The sequence below is a fragment of the Oncorhynchus masou genome, chromosome 30, assembly GCF_036934945.1.
Source record: "Oncorhynchus masou masou isolate Uvic2021 chromosome 30, UVic_Omas_1.1, whole genome shotgun sequence".
NCBI classification, from domain to species: Eukaryota; Metazoa; Chordata; class Actinopteri; order Salmoniformes; family Salmonidae; genus Oncorhynchus; species Oncorhynchus masou.
The window spans coordinates 46715941-46727944 of NC_088241.1; the positions used below are offsets into that span (position 1 = coordinate 46715941).

The window sequence follows — 12004 nt, forward strand, 5'->3', positions numbered from 1 at the left end:
ACGCACACCTTAAGCTGGTCATAGTAGCAGTCGTACAGGTCCTCGATGTCCATGTCCAGGAAGTGGATCTGTATGTAGTCGTCTCCAGGTACAGTGATGGTCCAGCGGTAGTCTGCGTTGTTGGGGTACGTCCGGGGGTACAGTGGAGACGCTATCTGTCCTGATGTACCTGTGATGTCATTCCCATACACTGGAGAAGGCGAGACCACATGTCCTGTGTTTAGCATACCGAGTATGGCTGGATGAATCTAAAGCCAAAGTACTGTATCTTGTCATTGAAAGCGTTTGTGCATCAGCAGAAGAAGATAGAGCATCGACAGAGATGTGATGCTTGGCATGGAGTTAACAGAACGGAGAAAGCATCTGAAGAGATGCATTGTGTCATCGAGAGAGTGGGTTGAACAGTAAGACACTACGGGCCTCAGTAGAACACGCGCATGCACGTGCCCACAAAAACCCAACACACACTCACAGTGGGAGAAGGTTGCTCTGAATCCAGCTCCACTGAGAGAGGAGTCTGAGCGGAACTTGACCCACAGGATGTGGCCAATCAGAGACGTGTAGTTGGAGGGAAGGGAGACCCCACAGAACCGACCAACCAGAGCGCCTGTAGAGTTTCCCTCCCGGATCTCCAGGTAATCATTGTTACAGTCAGAACTCTGCTGCAGCTGGAACATACTGGCACAGGAGAAGTAAATAATAACTATTAGCTTAGTCATTGATGTGTAACAACCTATGTAATAACACTGTTATAACCACTGTATTTACAACTTATTCCGTGGTGAAAGAACATATTATTTAATGTTCTTCCCTGAGGCAATGTCTTAAAGTATAATAAATATTCAGAATATGTAGAAGATGCAATATGGAGGCATTTGATCATGTAATAACCCATGTGAAAACCCGTGCAATAAGTATAGGAGACTCACATGAAGGAAAGCTGGAGGCGGTTGCCGGGGGAGCTGGTGATGGTCCAGACACACTCCACGTTGGGAGGGTAGGCATCAGGGTAGTTAGGACTGTTAAAGGCCCCGGTCTCCATGAGCAAGTCCCCTCCACAGCCTAGGAGAAGAAGACGGGGTTAGGATTAGTGAGAGAAGGGTTAAGAGTTAGTCGCTGTCAGAACTGATAACTGTCAAATGATATGGAGATTTCCAAAAAGATAGGCAATAGGCAGCAGTAGATGTGTGGAATCAAACTCAATTTCTGAAGGTACTTTAAGACCTTATGTGACACAACCATAGGGTCCCACTAATAGACACATTACTTGAGGTGGAGCCAGTGTAGGTTGCTCTGAAGCCCTTCATGGCGACAGAGGAGTCAGAGACAAAGTTGACGACCAGGGCGTTGCTGAACGATGTGACTGGGTGAGGGATCTCAGTGCCACAGTAACGACCTGAGGGGAAAATAAATATCACCACAACTAACATGGAAAACATCATCTATCATTGTGTTGGAGTAGTAATCAGTAATACTTCGACACAGTATTTTTTTTCATGTTAAAGGCCACGTGCTGCAACAATGACATTAACCTTCACACTCGTGGGAATGTACTTTTATGAGCATGTTACGGTACAGCCACAGCGTACCAATTTAGGAGGTGATCAGTGCTCAAATCTGCCATTTTCCACCGTATACAGTTACGAGTGTAAAGGGTTACACAGTCCTTGTTATATCCCGTTCTTGTTAATATTCTTCTATAGTATGTAGCCTCAGAGGACCAGTATCCACTGTGTAGCACTGATCTGTATTATTTCATATTACTTATTTTCTGTAACATGACCTTACCAATGACTGGTGCCATGTAGTTATCTCCATCTAGGACTTCCACAGCGTCGTGGGAACAGTTGGAGTTGAGACTCTCCAGCTCAAAGTCCGTAAACGACAGGGTCACATGGTTGACTGTGCATTTGGGTAGAGTGTGGAAAGAGAAAACAAGACACAGCATCACTTTAGTTTGTTACAGATAACTATCAATTACATTGCAATATAAAAACAAAGTATCACTGGTTAATACAAATACCAAAGCTGGCAGGCCATTGAAATGAATGGGAGTTGTAGTGCAGTGGATCGAGTGGTGTGTATCTGTGGTGTGATTGGCTAACTCACATGGCAACTGAGCCTTGATGATCCAGCTGCAGTTCTGATTGGCTGGGTAAACAGCAGGGTACCGTGGCGATGCGATGGCCCCACCCACGTCATCTGTCAAGAAGGTGGCTCCACAAGCTGAGAGAAATAAAAGTTTCTTACGAATAAGAATCCAAACCAAAATCTACACTTTTATAACAAAATGTGTTTTATAAACATATGTTTATCAATATTGGAACAGACTTCGCCCACATAAATATTTTTTATAATAAACCAGAAATGTGTTCAATGTCTCAATAACGGCTAATAGAGGTAAAGTATATGTATCAATATTTGTATCTATTGCCGTGCCAGCTGTGCTGATCACTCACCCTCGGAGAAGGTGGCGGCAAAGCCCCGGTGGTTGAGGCTGGCATCAGATCTGAACCGCACAAAGATGGTGTTCTGGGTGGAGGTGATGGGGGCGGGCCGTGTCTGACCACACACTTGACCCAGCAGCGGAGCAGATATACTGGGTCCATCATAGATCTACACACACACACACGCACACGCGCACACGCGCACACGCGCACACGCGCACACGCGCACACGCACACACGCACACACGCACACACGCACACACGCACACACGCACACACGCACACACGCACACACGCACACACGCACACACACACACACACACACACACACACACACACACACACACACACACACACGGAACGTAAAGATGAGAAGTTGATATTCAGAATTTTCCTGTAGTTCAATGAAGTGAAAAAATGACATTCACCAGCTCTTTATTTAATTTTTTTAATGTTTATTTTACTAGGCAAGTCAGTTAAGAACAAATTCTTATTTACAATGACGGCCTAGGAACAGTGGGTTAACTGCCTTGTTCAGGGGCAGAATGACAGATGTCTACCTTGTCAGCTCGGGGATTCGATCAAGCAACCTTTCGGTTACTGCCCAACGCTCTGACCACTAGGCTACCTGCCTGACTCATACAGGGGCTTTTCAAAGGATAACTATTCTGTTGGCAACCTCAACGCAGTATTTCATAGCAGCTTGTATCTTACACACTGAATGCTCTTTCGCATAGACTGAATTCTACTTGTTTCCCTGAACAGAATCTGTAGCACTAGCTTTTGTCACCGACAACTAGGGCACTTGACCAGAGGGACATCAGGGTGTTAGCATTCACATCATTTCAGTAGTACTATCTGCCCTTCACTGTGTTAACAATGGGCCCTGGAAGATGACAAGAAGACGGCCAAACCACAGAGACAAAGAGCTCTGGCCTGTTCACGTTTTGTCTCTCTGTGATGGGGGGGATGGGAGGATGGTGACAAAGGCCACTTAGAACGGCACAGGCAGTGGGAGGGACAGATTGGAAACTGCCCTCAGAACAGCGGTTGATATTTCAATAGAATGTCTCAGTGTTCAGATGCCAAGTTTCTTTCAGAGGACCTTGACATCTGTTAGTGTGGACTTGCCAATGCCGTGACATTGAGAGAGATACTGGCATAAAGACACTAGAACCACAACCACATTCCTCACTTCCTCCTCATCCCAGGAGTAATAATACCATACACACGTTGTCATTCAGAAAGTAAGTCACTCACAGCTACATGGTCCCACTGGCACGTGGAGTGGAGCTCTATGTCCAGGTCAGTGAAGTTGAAGAGGACCCGGTGGCCTATGTCCACTGAGATGGTCCAGGAACAGTCCACCGTGTTGGGGTAGTTGGCGGGGTAGTTGGGGGAGTGGATCTCTCCACTGGGGGCCTTGATCGGACCTCCACATCCTAGGGAGGAAGAGAGGAGAGGGAGCGGGATTTGGTGAAAACCTGTGTGTTTGTGTGTATGTGCAGTACAGTATGCGTCTACAGCCCACTATCACCCACCTCCCTGGACCTCGACCCAGCTGGCATTGAATCCTCGGCCACTGACGTAGGGGTCAGACTTGAAGCGGACTGTGACCATGTTCCCTGTGCTGGAGACCTGGAGGGGGCTGGAGGTGGTGGTGCAGAGCTGGGCCAGCCTCGGGGCTGAAAGGTCAGGGCCTCCGTATACCTGTGGAAAGACAGGGGTTAGAAATTAAGGGTTAGAGGTTCAGGTCTTAAGGGTTATGGAAGATACAGTTAAATGGTGGTGGTGGACAGAGAGCTGACAGGTCTGGACCTAGTGAAATTCTTGTGTTCCAAGCTCCAACAGTGCAGTAATATCTAACAATACAAACTAGTCTAAAAGTAAAATAATGTAATGAAGAATTATTGTAGTATGAGCAATGTGTGAGCAATGTGCTAATGTTATGGAATGTATAGATATTATGGACAGTATGTCAATATAATATGTAGTATATCTGAAGAATACTTGGATAGAACAGTATATATACAGCATAAGTTGAACTGGAATACAGTATATATATAAATATATGAAATAGGTAAAACAGTATGTAAACATTAAAGTGACCAGTGTTCCATTCAATATGTGTAGATGAAGGGGAGGAGACAGAAGACATTAAAGAGGGATTTTAAAGACTTGAGACAATTGAGACATGGATTGTGTATGTGTGCCATTCAGAGGGTTAATGGGCAAGACAAAAGATTTAAGTGCCTTTGAAAGGGGTATGGTGGTAGGTGCCAGGCTCCCTGGTTTGAGTGTGTCAAAAATCAAATCAAATTTATTTATATAGCCCTTCGTACATCAGCTGAGTCAAGAACTGCAACGCTGCTGGGTTTTTCACGCTCAACAGTTTCCTGTGTGTATCAAGAATGGTCCACCACCCATAAGACATCCAGCCAATTTGACACAACTGTGGAAAGCATTGGAGTCAACATGGGCCAGCATCCCTGTGGAATGCTTTCAACACCTTGTAGATTCCATGCCCCGACGAATTAAGGCTTTTCTATGGGCAAAAAGGCGATGCAACACAATATTAGGAAGTTGTTCCTAATATTTTGTACACTCAGTGTACATACAACCTGATGTAGCAACAACGGGCCATTGAAGGGAACAAAGACCCTACAGAATACATATTCGGACTGTCACTGCATATTTAGACCTGAGGTTTTCACTTAACTATGTTCATATCCTTATCTATGCTCATTTGTCTGGTTTAAAAATAGGACATATGGGAATCAAATTAGCTAATTGTCAAACCATCCTTCACATGTGTTGCTGGACTACAGATGGTTTCCTCAATAACAAACATCTTTGGTCAGTTACAGGACAGGAAGAAGCAGCTGATAACCACATGATGATGAAGTGACATTTGTGGGGCGTTAGGGTGTGGCACCAGCCTTTGGAATTGTGGGTAGTTTGGCAGTGGTCGGGGCTAGTCCAGCATTGGAGGCAGTTGGACCAGAAAAAGGCCAGCTAGCTAGCTCCCAAAGCTGTGATTTCCAGGTCATTTCTGCTCCACTGGCTCTATTCACTGTTCTGTCTGGTGGAAGTCAGCATTCCACTGGCGTGAGCTACTCTGCGCTAGGCCCTCTGGGTACAGCTAGCACAGGAGGGAGCACAACACAACTCTGGCATACATACGCAGAATCAAATACATACTCCCTAAGAGCCACACCAACACACACATTGACACACCACACACATTACCTCCAGCACGTCATAGTTGCAGTCAGGGTGGTACTCCACATCAAACTCATAGATGGTAATGGTGATGCTGCTTCCTGTGGCAGTCTGAATGTACCAGAAACACTCTCTGTTGTCGGGATATCTGTTGGGGTATCCTGGGCTGTTGAAGGAACCCGTGGGACCAGACAGATCCCCACCACAACCTGTAGGGGGCCACACTGAGTCTGAGGCTGATGGAGACAAGGGGTGGGTCCCACTAATCTCTCCTTTAACCTGAAGTGTATACTTGCTCACCACTTCCCACACATCTAAAAGCATTGGATTGTTGAAGCTATGGGTTATAGGGAGATTCCACCATATTTGCTATACCAGTCCTTTCAAATCATTGAAGGGAAGTGAACAAGTGCAAGATGGGAGGAAAGAGGTAATTGGGACACAGTGATAGGAAAGATGAAAGAGATGCTGGTTAGTGTTGGTCACAGAGACTAATCATGACAACAATCCACCTGTCATTTAAGGTGTGTAATTTTATACAGTATTTATACAGTTGATTACCAACTAAACAGATCCTGTCCATACTGTATGAGGTGTTACCATACTACACCAATGTAATTACACAGAGCAATTTACCTCGAGTAGGGGGCAACAAACTAGATCAACGACATGTTCCTGCAAAAGTCATGCTGTTGTCACCATATTAAACATGAACAAGATGAACCATGATGATAACACGTTCACATGAGTTGGCAACGCAACATTAACCAAACAGATGCACATTCCCCAAAACCTTGACTGTCAGAGCATGTCCTAGTTTTCCATAAAGACACATAGACCTCACTAAACATTTCACATGGATATGTGTTTACAGGGCTTGGAAGATCCTAGTGGGCTCAACATAGGAAGGCTAACGACGTTGAGAGTCCAGGTAAAGAATGAGGGGTGTTGCAGCTCTGTTGGTGTTATTGTGTGGTGGTCGGACTGGGGAAGAGATCGAAGGCATATTGACAGGGAATGAGATCACTTCTGAGATACATGTGGAGGGAGAGGGCAGAGAGTCAGGAAGCTAATAGTCAAATCCTTGAAGACTCAGGGAGAAGCAGCCAGCCTGACATTTATTTTACTGATAAAGATAGAAGGAATGGAGGCCAGACTGAAATCGACTGAGGAGGAGCTAAGCAGCTAGGAGTCTACAGTGGCTGTCTTACAGACTGAGATCAAAGGTATCAATTAATAGACTATTTAACCCGTTAGAGCTGTTATTTTTCTCTTTTAAAAATAAATAATGGATTCAAAATTGGCTGATTCATAAACTGAGCTCACCTTAACTCTCCGCTGTTTTGTCCATTATGGTCGGTAATGTCTCAAACGATGGCCCTTAAAAACACTTCTACTTACAATACAATGGCTCATTGGAGTTGAGTGCCAGTGTGAGGCAGGTGGAGCCTAGTTGAGTCTGAAAGCTCGCTAAAGCTTACATCCCAACTGAGCACCACAGTGGTTGAGCTCAGGGACTTGAAGGCCAGACTGACAGGGGCGGAGTCTACAGTGGCTACCCTACAGACAGTGAATGAAGGTAATACGAAATTCATAGATTTACACTACGCCCTTTCAATAATCGGTCTAGAAAGCTTGATATTCATATTTCTCCAGGTCTTTACATCCCAACTGGGCATCACAGTGGCTGAGCTCAGGGACATGGAGAGCCAGGTGGGGGAGCTGAAGAAGAATGCAGGTAACATTGTTACCTGCATTCTACAATCTCATTTACCGAGTCTGTGGTCATGACAGTTATTTTATTTAAAGATTGTGAGTATCATTTCCATTCCAAATCGTACAGCATTATCCCCCGAGCATACGGTATTCACAAGCTGTCAAATTATGATTTAGGATTGTTATTCATGATCTGTATATTATCAATGTGTTCATTAATTTCATCAAACATTTTTAACGTTGAAAGGGTTAGGCTAACTTCCTTTCCCAATGTTTGGATGAAATATGCTAATACGGTAACTGTTCACTATAGTTTGTTACAGCATTTAACATGAGTGATTATATCACTCAAGTTCAAACACTCTGCAGGTACCCTGGCCAAACCAAAGGCGGAATTCTTAGCTGGACAAGGTGTCGGGTACGTCGGACACCACCCTGATCTACAGCAAGATCTACAGCAAGACGCTTATAGCCCAAATACAGGTCATATTTACATCGTGATGAATGAAGACAACTGCATTATGGTCTATTGCACAACTTTTCTACATTAATCTCTATCACTTCACATAATATCATAACTACAATGCAGGCCAATATTTTACGTCGCTGATGAAAAATGGTCAATTACTTGTAACTTCTAAGGGAAACAGCGCTGGCGACTGGGCTAGTGTATCTAATGGGATCACATGTGCAGTTGGAGGAAGGGAATGAGATCTATGTTCGTCTATGGGAATCTAGATGGGTCTATGACGATCAAGATCATTTCACTCAGTAAATCTCAGTGTTGTGGAATATAAATAAAAGCAGAGGACCGAATGGCTAGTGAACAATTTGTAAAAATGATACTGTGTGTACACTGCATGTGTTGCAAATGGGAATGCAAATGTCCGTAATTGTGCAATGTAGAGCACAAACAATGAATCTGTAAACGACTTTGAGCTAATTACAACTCCTTCAATATTAACCAAATTGGAGTGTAATACTTGATGAAAAATCAACAGGAATGCTGGCCTCTAAACTTTGTGGCATCTCTTATCTTCCACAAGCCTCTTACAGCTTTCCAGGTAGTCTGGATCTAACTTTTCCTTTGGACTAGCTCCCAAGACTAGCTCCACAGACTAGCTCCACAGGCTAGCTCCACAGGCTAGCTCCACAGACAAGCTCCACAGACTAGCTCCACAGACTAGCTCCACAGACTAGCTCTGTGTTGTAAATCATTGAATATCCCAGAAACATGGGATTACTTTAAATTAGGAGTGTATTTTATGACAAATGCATATTCTACCACAAGCAGTCACATTTGACAATTTCTCTTGCCAGTTCCCTCCATTCAGTCTTATACTAAATAATTCAACACAGACCACTTTGGCTGTACTTTAGGCCTATTTACAATGAATCGTCCAGTAAGGCCCTTTCCTATGTGGGAGTGAGGGCAGGGGGAGTTCCCAGAGTTGTTTGGGAAAGAAGTGAAGAGTAGGAACAGATGACATCATAATGGAACACAGCAGTAAGAGGAAGGGGGGTGGGGCGTGGTATTTGTTGTCCCTCTTCGATCTAGCTAGTAAAACGTGATATTCATACTAACAGTCAGACCTGGTTTTAAATACTATTTGAAATATTTGCTCTAGCTTACCTGGAGTGCCAGATGGGCGGGTTTTGCTGGTCAAAAGTACTGCACTATGAAGGGAATAGGGTGCCATTTTGGACACAGATAGTTTGTTGTGTACGGTTGTGGTTCTATTACTTATGTTGTGTTGTGGTACAAGAGTTAGTTGTGGTTGTGTTTGTGGTCTCACCGTTCTGGTACCAGAGCATCTGGAAGCCCGTCATGGCAATTGAGGAGTCAGTGCGGAACACCATATGAAGAGAGGAGCTAGTGGTGGTGTTAGCCGGAGGGGGCGTGCTCCCACAGTACGAGCCAATCAGAGGGGCTTGATCATTGGGACCATTGTACAGCTGGGGAAAATATCAAAAAAGTTTAGGAATTGTTAGCTATTCTGAGAAAACAGAATAAATATTAGAATAAAGCTACAAATACAAGCATACATATTTCTCTAGCTTCACAGGACTTCAGAGCTACAGGAAATGTATATAAATTCAAACATATGTACTAATAACCGGAAATATGGCTTCCTATTGTAAACATAATGTGTTAGTATAGTGGTGAGATGGTGACAATGCAACAATAAGCTCCATTGTCTTGGCATGGTGTATTCTTATGTAACAGACCAGAACAGAGAGAGGGGAGGAGAGAGGAGATGAGATTAATGAATCCTGACATATTCTGAGGCCTGAAAGGGAGGTGAAAACTGGGGGGTCTAATCTAAGAAGGGCAGTGCCTTCAGAAAGTATTCACACTCCTTGAATTTCTCCACATTTTGTTGTGTTACAGCCTGAATTTAAAATGGATTAAATAGAGATTTTGTGTCACTCGCTTAGAAACAATGCCCCTAATGTCAGTGGAATTATTAATTAAAAAATCAAAATATTCAACCCCTTTGTTATTACAAGCCTAAATAAGTTCAGCAGTAAAAAAAGTTGTTAACAAGTCACATAATAAGTTGCATGGACTCACTCTGTGTGCAATATTTGTCACATGTGCCGAATACAGTGCAATTTTTAAGTAAAAAAATAGGTATTAGGTGAACAATAGATAAGTAAGGAAATAAACAACAACAGTAAAAAGACAGTGAATAATAACATTAGTGAGGCTATAACAGTAGCGAGGCTACATACAGGCACCGGTTAGTCAGGCTGATTGAGGTAGTATGTACATGCAGATATGGTTAAAGTGACTATGCATATATGATAAACAGAGAGTAGCAGTAGCGTAAAAGAGGGGTTGGTGGGTGGTGGGTGTCGGGACACAATGCAGATAGTCCGGGTAGCCAATGTGTGGGGGCACCGGCAGTCGGACTAATTGAGGTAGTAATGATGTACTGGGCCATACGCACCACCCTCTCAAGTGCCTTGAGGTCGGAGGCCGAGCAGTTGCCGTACCAGGCAGTGATACAACCAGTCAGGATGCTCTCAATGTTGCAGCTGTAGAACCTTTTGAGGATCTGAGAACCCATTCCTGAGGGGGAATAGGCTTTGTCGGGCCCTCTTTACGACTGTCTTGGTGTGTTTGGACCATTCTTGTTTGTTGCTGATGTGGACACCAAGGAACTTGAAGCTATCAACCTGCTCCACAGCCCTGTCGATGAGAAGTGGGGCGTGCTCGGTCCTCCTTTTCCTGTAGTCCACAATCATCTCCTTAGTCTTGGTTACGTTGAGGGATAGGTTGTTATTCTGGCACCACCCGGCCAGGTCTCTGACCTTCTCCCTATAGGCTGTCTCGTCGTTGTCGGTGATCAGGCCTACCACTGTTGTGTCATCTGCAAACCTAATGATGGTGTTGGAGTCGTACCTGGCCACGCAGTATAATAGAGTATAATAATACGTGTTTAACATTCTTTTTTAATGACTACCTCATCTCTATAACTCGAACATACAGTTATTTGTAAGGTCTCTCAGTCGAGCAATACATTTCAAACAGAGATTCAACCACAAAGACCAGGGAGGTTTTCCTACACCTCGCAAAGGGCACCTATTGGTAGATGGGTAAAAGCAGACACTGAATATCCCTTTGAGCATGGTGAATTATTCATTACACTTTGGATGGTGTATAAATACACCCAAGGAGCTCAGATGCAAAAATTTAATACCAACGTTTCGACAGCATCTGAGCTCCAAGAGTGTGCGGCTCTCTTTTATTTTTATTTTCAAGTTTCTACTCCGCTAGCCAGCACCTCGTCTTTATAGGTGTGCGTTTCTTTTTCTTCTAGACCGTATAAATACACCCAGTCACTACAAAGATACAGGCGTCCTTCCTAACTCAGTTGCCAGAGAGGAAGGAAAGCGCTCTGGGATTTCACCATGAGGCCAATGGTAACTTTAAAACAGTTACAGAGTTTAATGGTTGTGGTAGGAGAAAACTGACGATGGATCAACAAACTTATAGAGAAAATAAGGAAACCAGTACAGAATAAAATATTCCAAAACATGCAAAGTGTTTACAATAAAAACACTACAGAAAAACATGTGGCAAAGAAATGCACTTTATGTCCTGAATACAAAGCATTATGTTTGGGGCAAATCCAACACAATACATCACTGAGTACCACTCTTCATAATTTCAAGCATGGTGGTGGCTGCATCATGTTATGGGTATGCTTGTCATCGCAAGGACTAAGGAGTTTTTCAGGATTAAAATAAACGGAATAAAGTTAAGAGCAGGCAAAATTCTAGAGGAAAACCTGGGTCAGCCTGCCTTCCAACAGATACTGGGAGACAAATTCACCTTTCAGCAGGACAATAACCTAAAACACAAGGCCAAACATACACTGGAGTTTCTTACCAAGACGACATTGAATGTTCCTGAGTGGCCTAGTTACAGTTTGACTTAAATCTATGGCAAGAATTGAAAATGTTTGTCTAGCAATGATCAACAACCAACTTGACAAAGCTTGAAGAACTGAGACAGATGTCTCAAGTTGAGGGAGCGTGCAACTGGCACACTGACTGCAGAAATGTTCACCAAAGCTGTTGCCAGAGACTTGAATGTTCAGCCATAAGCC

General features: G+C 43.8%; 1 protein-coding gene and 1 long non-coding RNA gene across 2 annotated transcripts in view; one reads left to right on the plus strand and one right to left on the minus strand.

Moving 5' to 3' along the window:
- Nucleotides 1-12004, minus strand: part of cubn (cubilin (intrinsic factor-cobalamin receptor)) — a 52797-nt gene that overhangs the window by 22252 nt on the left and 18541 nt on the right. Inside the window, exons 27-37 of the mRNA XM_064949145.1 lie at nucleotides 9182-9341; nucleotides 5697-5878; nucleotides 3989-4157; nucleotides 3708-3889; nucleotides 2460-2616; nucleotides 2110-2226; nucleotides 1789-1902; nucleotides 1268-1396; nucleotides 930-1062; nucleotides 473-678; nucleotides 9-190 (exon numbers count right to left, since the gene is read on the minus strand). Of these exons, the coding sequence (XP_064805217.1) occupies nucleotides 9-190; nucleotides 473-678; nucleotides 930-1062; nucleotides 1268-1396; nucleotides 1789-1902; nucleotides 2110-2226; nucleotides 2460-2616; nucleotides 3708-3889; nucleotides 3989-4157; nucleotides 5697-5878; nucleotides 9182-9341 (1731 nt within the window). The remainder of the gene's footprint in view (nucleotides 1-8; nucleotides 191-472; nucleotides 679-929; nucleotides 1063-1267; nucleotides 1397-1788; nucleotides 1903-2109; nucleotides 2227-2459; nucleotides 2617-3707; nucleotides 3890-3988; nucleotides 4158-5696; nucleotides 5879-9181; nucleotides 9342-12004) is intronic.
- Nucleotides 7166-8171, plus strand: LOC135522668 (uncharacterized). The gene is made up of 3 exons (XR_010452714.1): nucleotides 7166-7248; nucleotides 7326-7407; nucleotides 7755-8171. It is a non-coding gene; the product is annotated as an uncharacterized LOC135522668 (long non-coding RNA).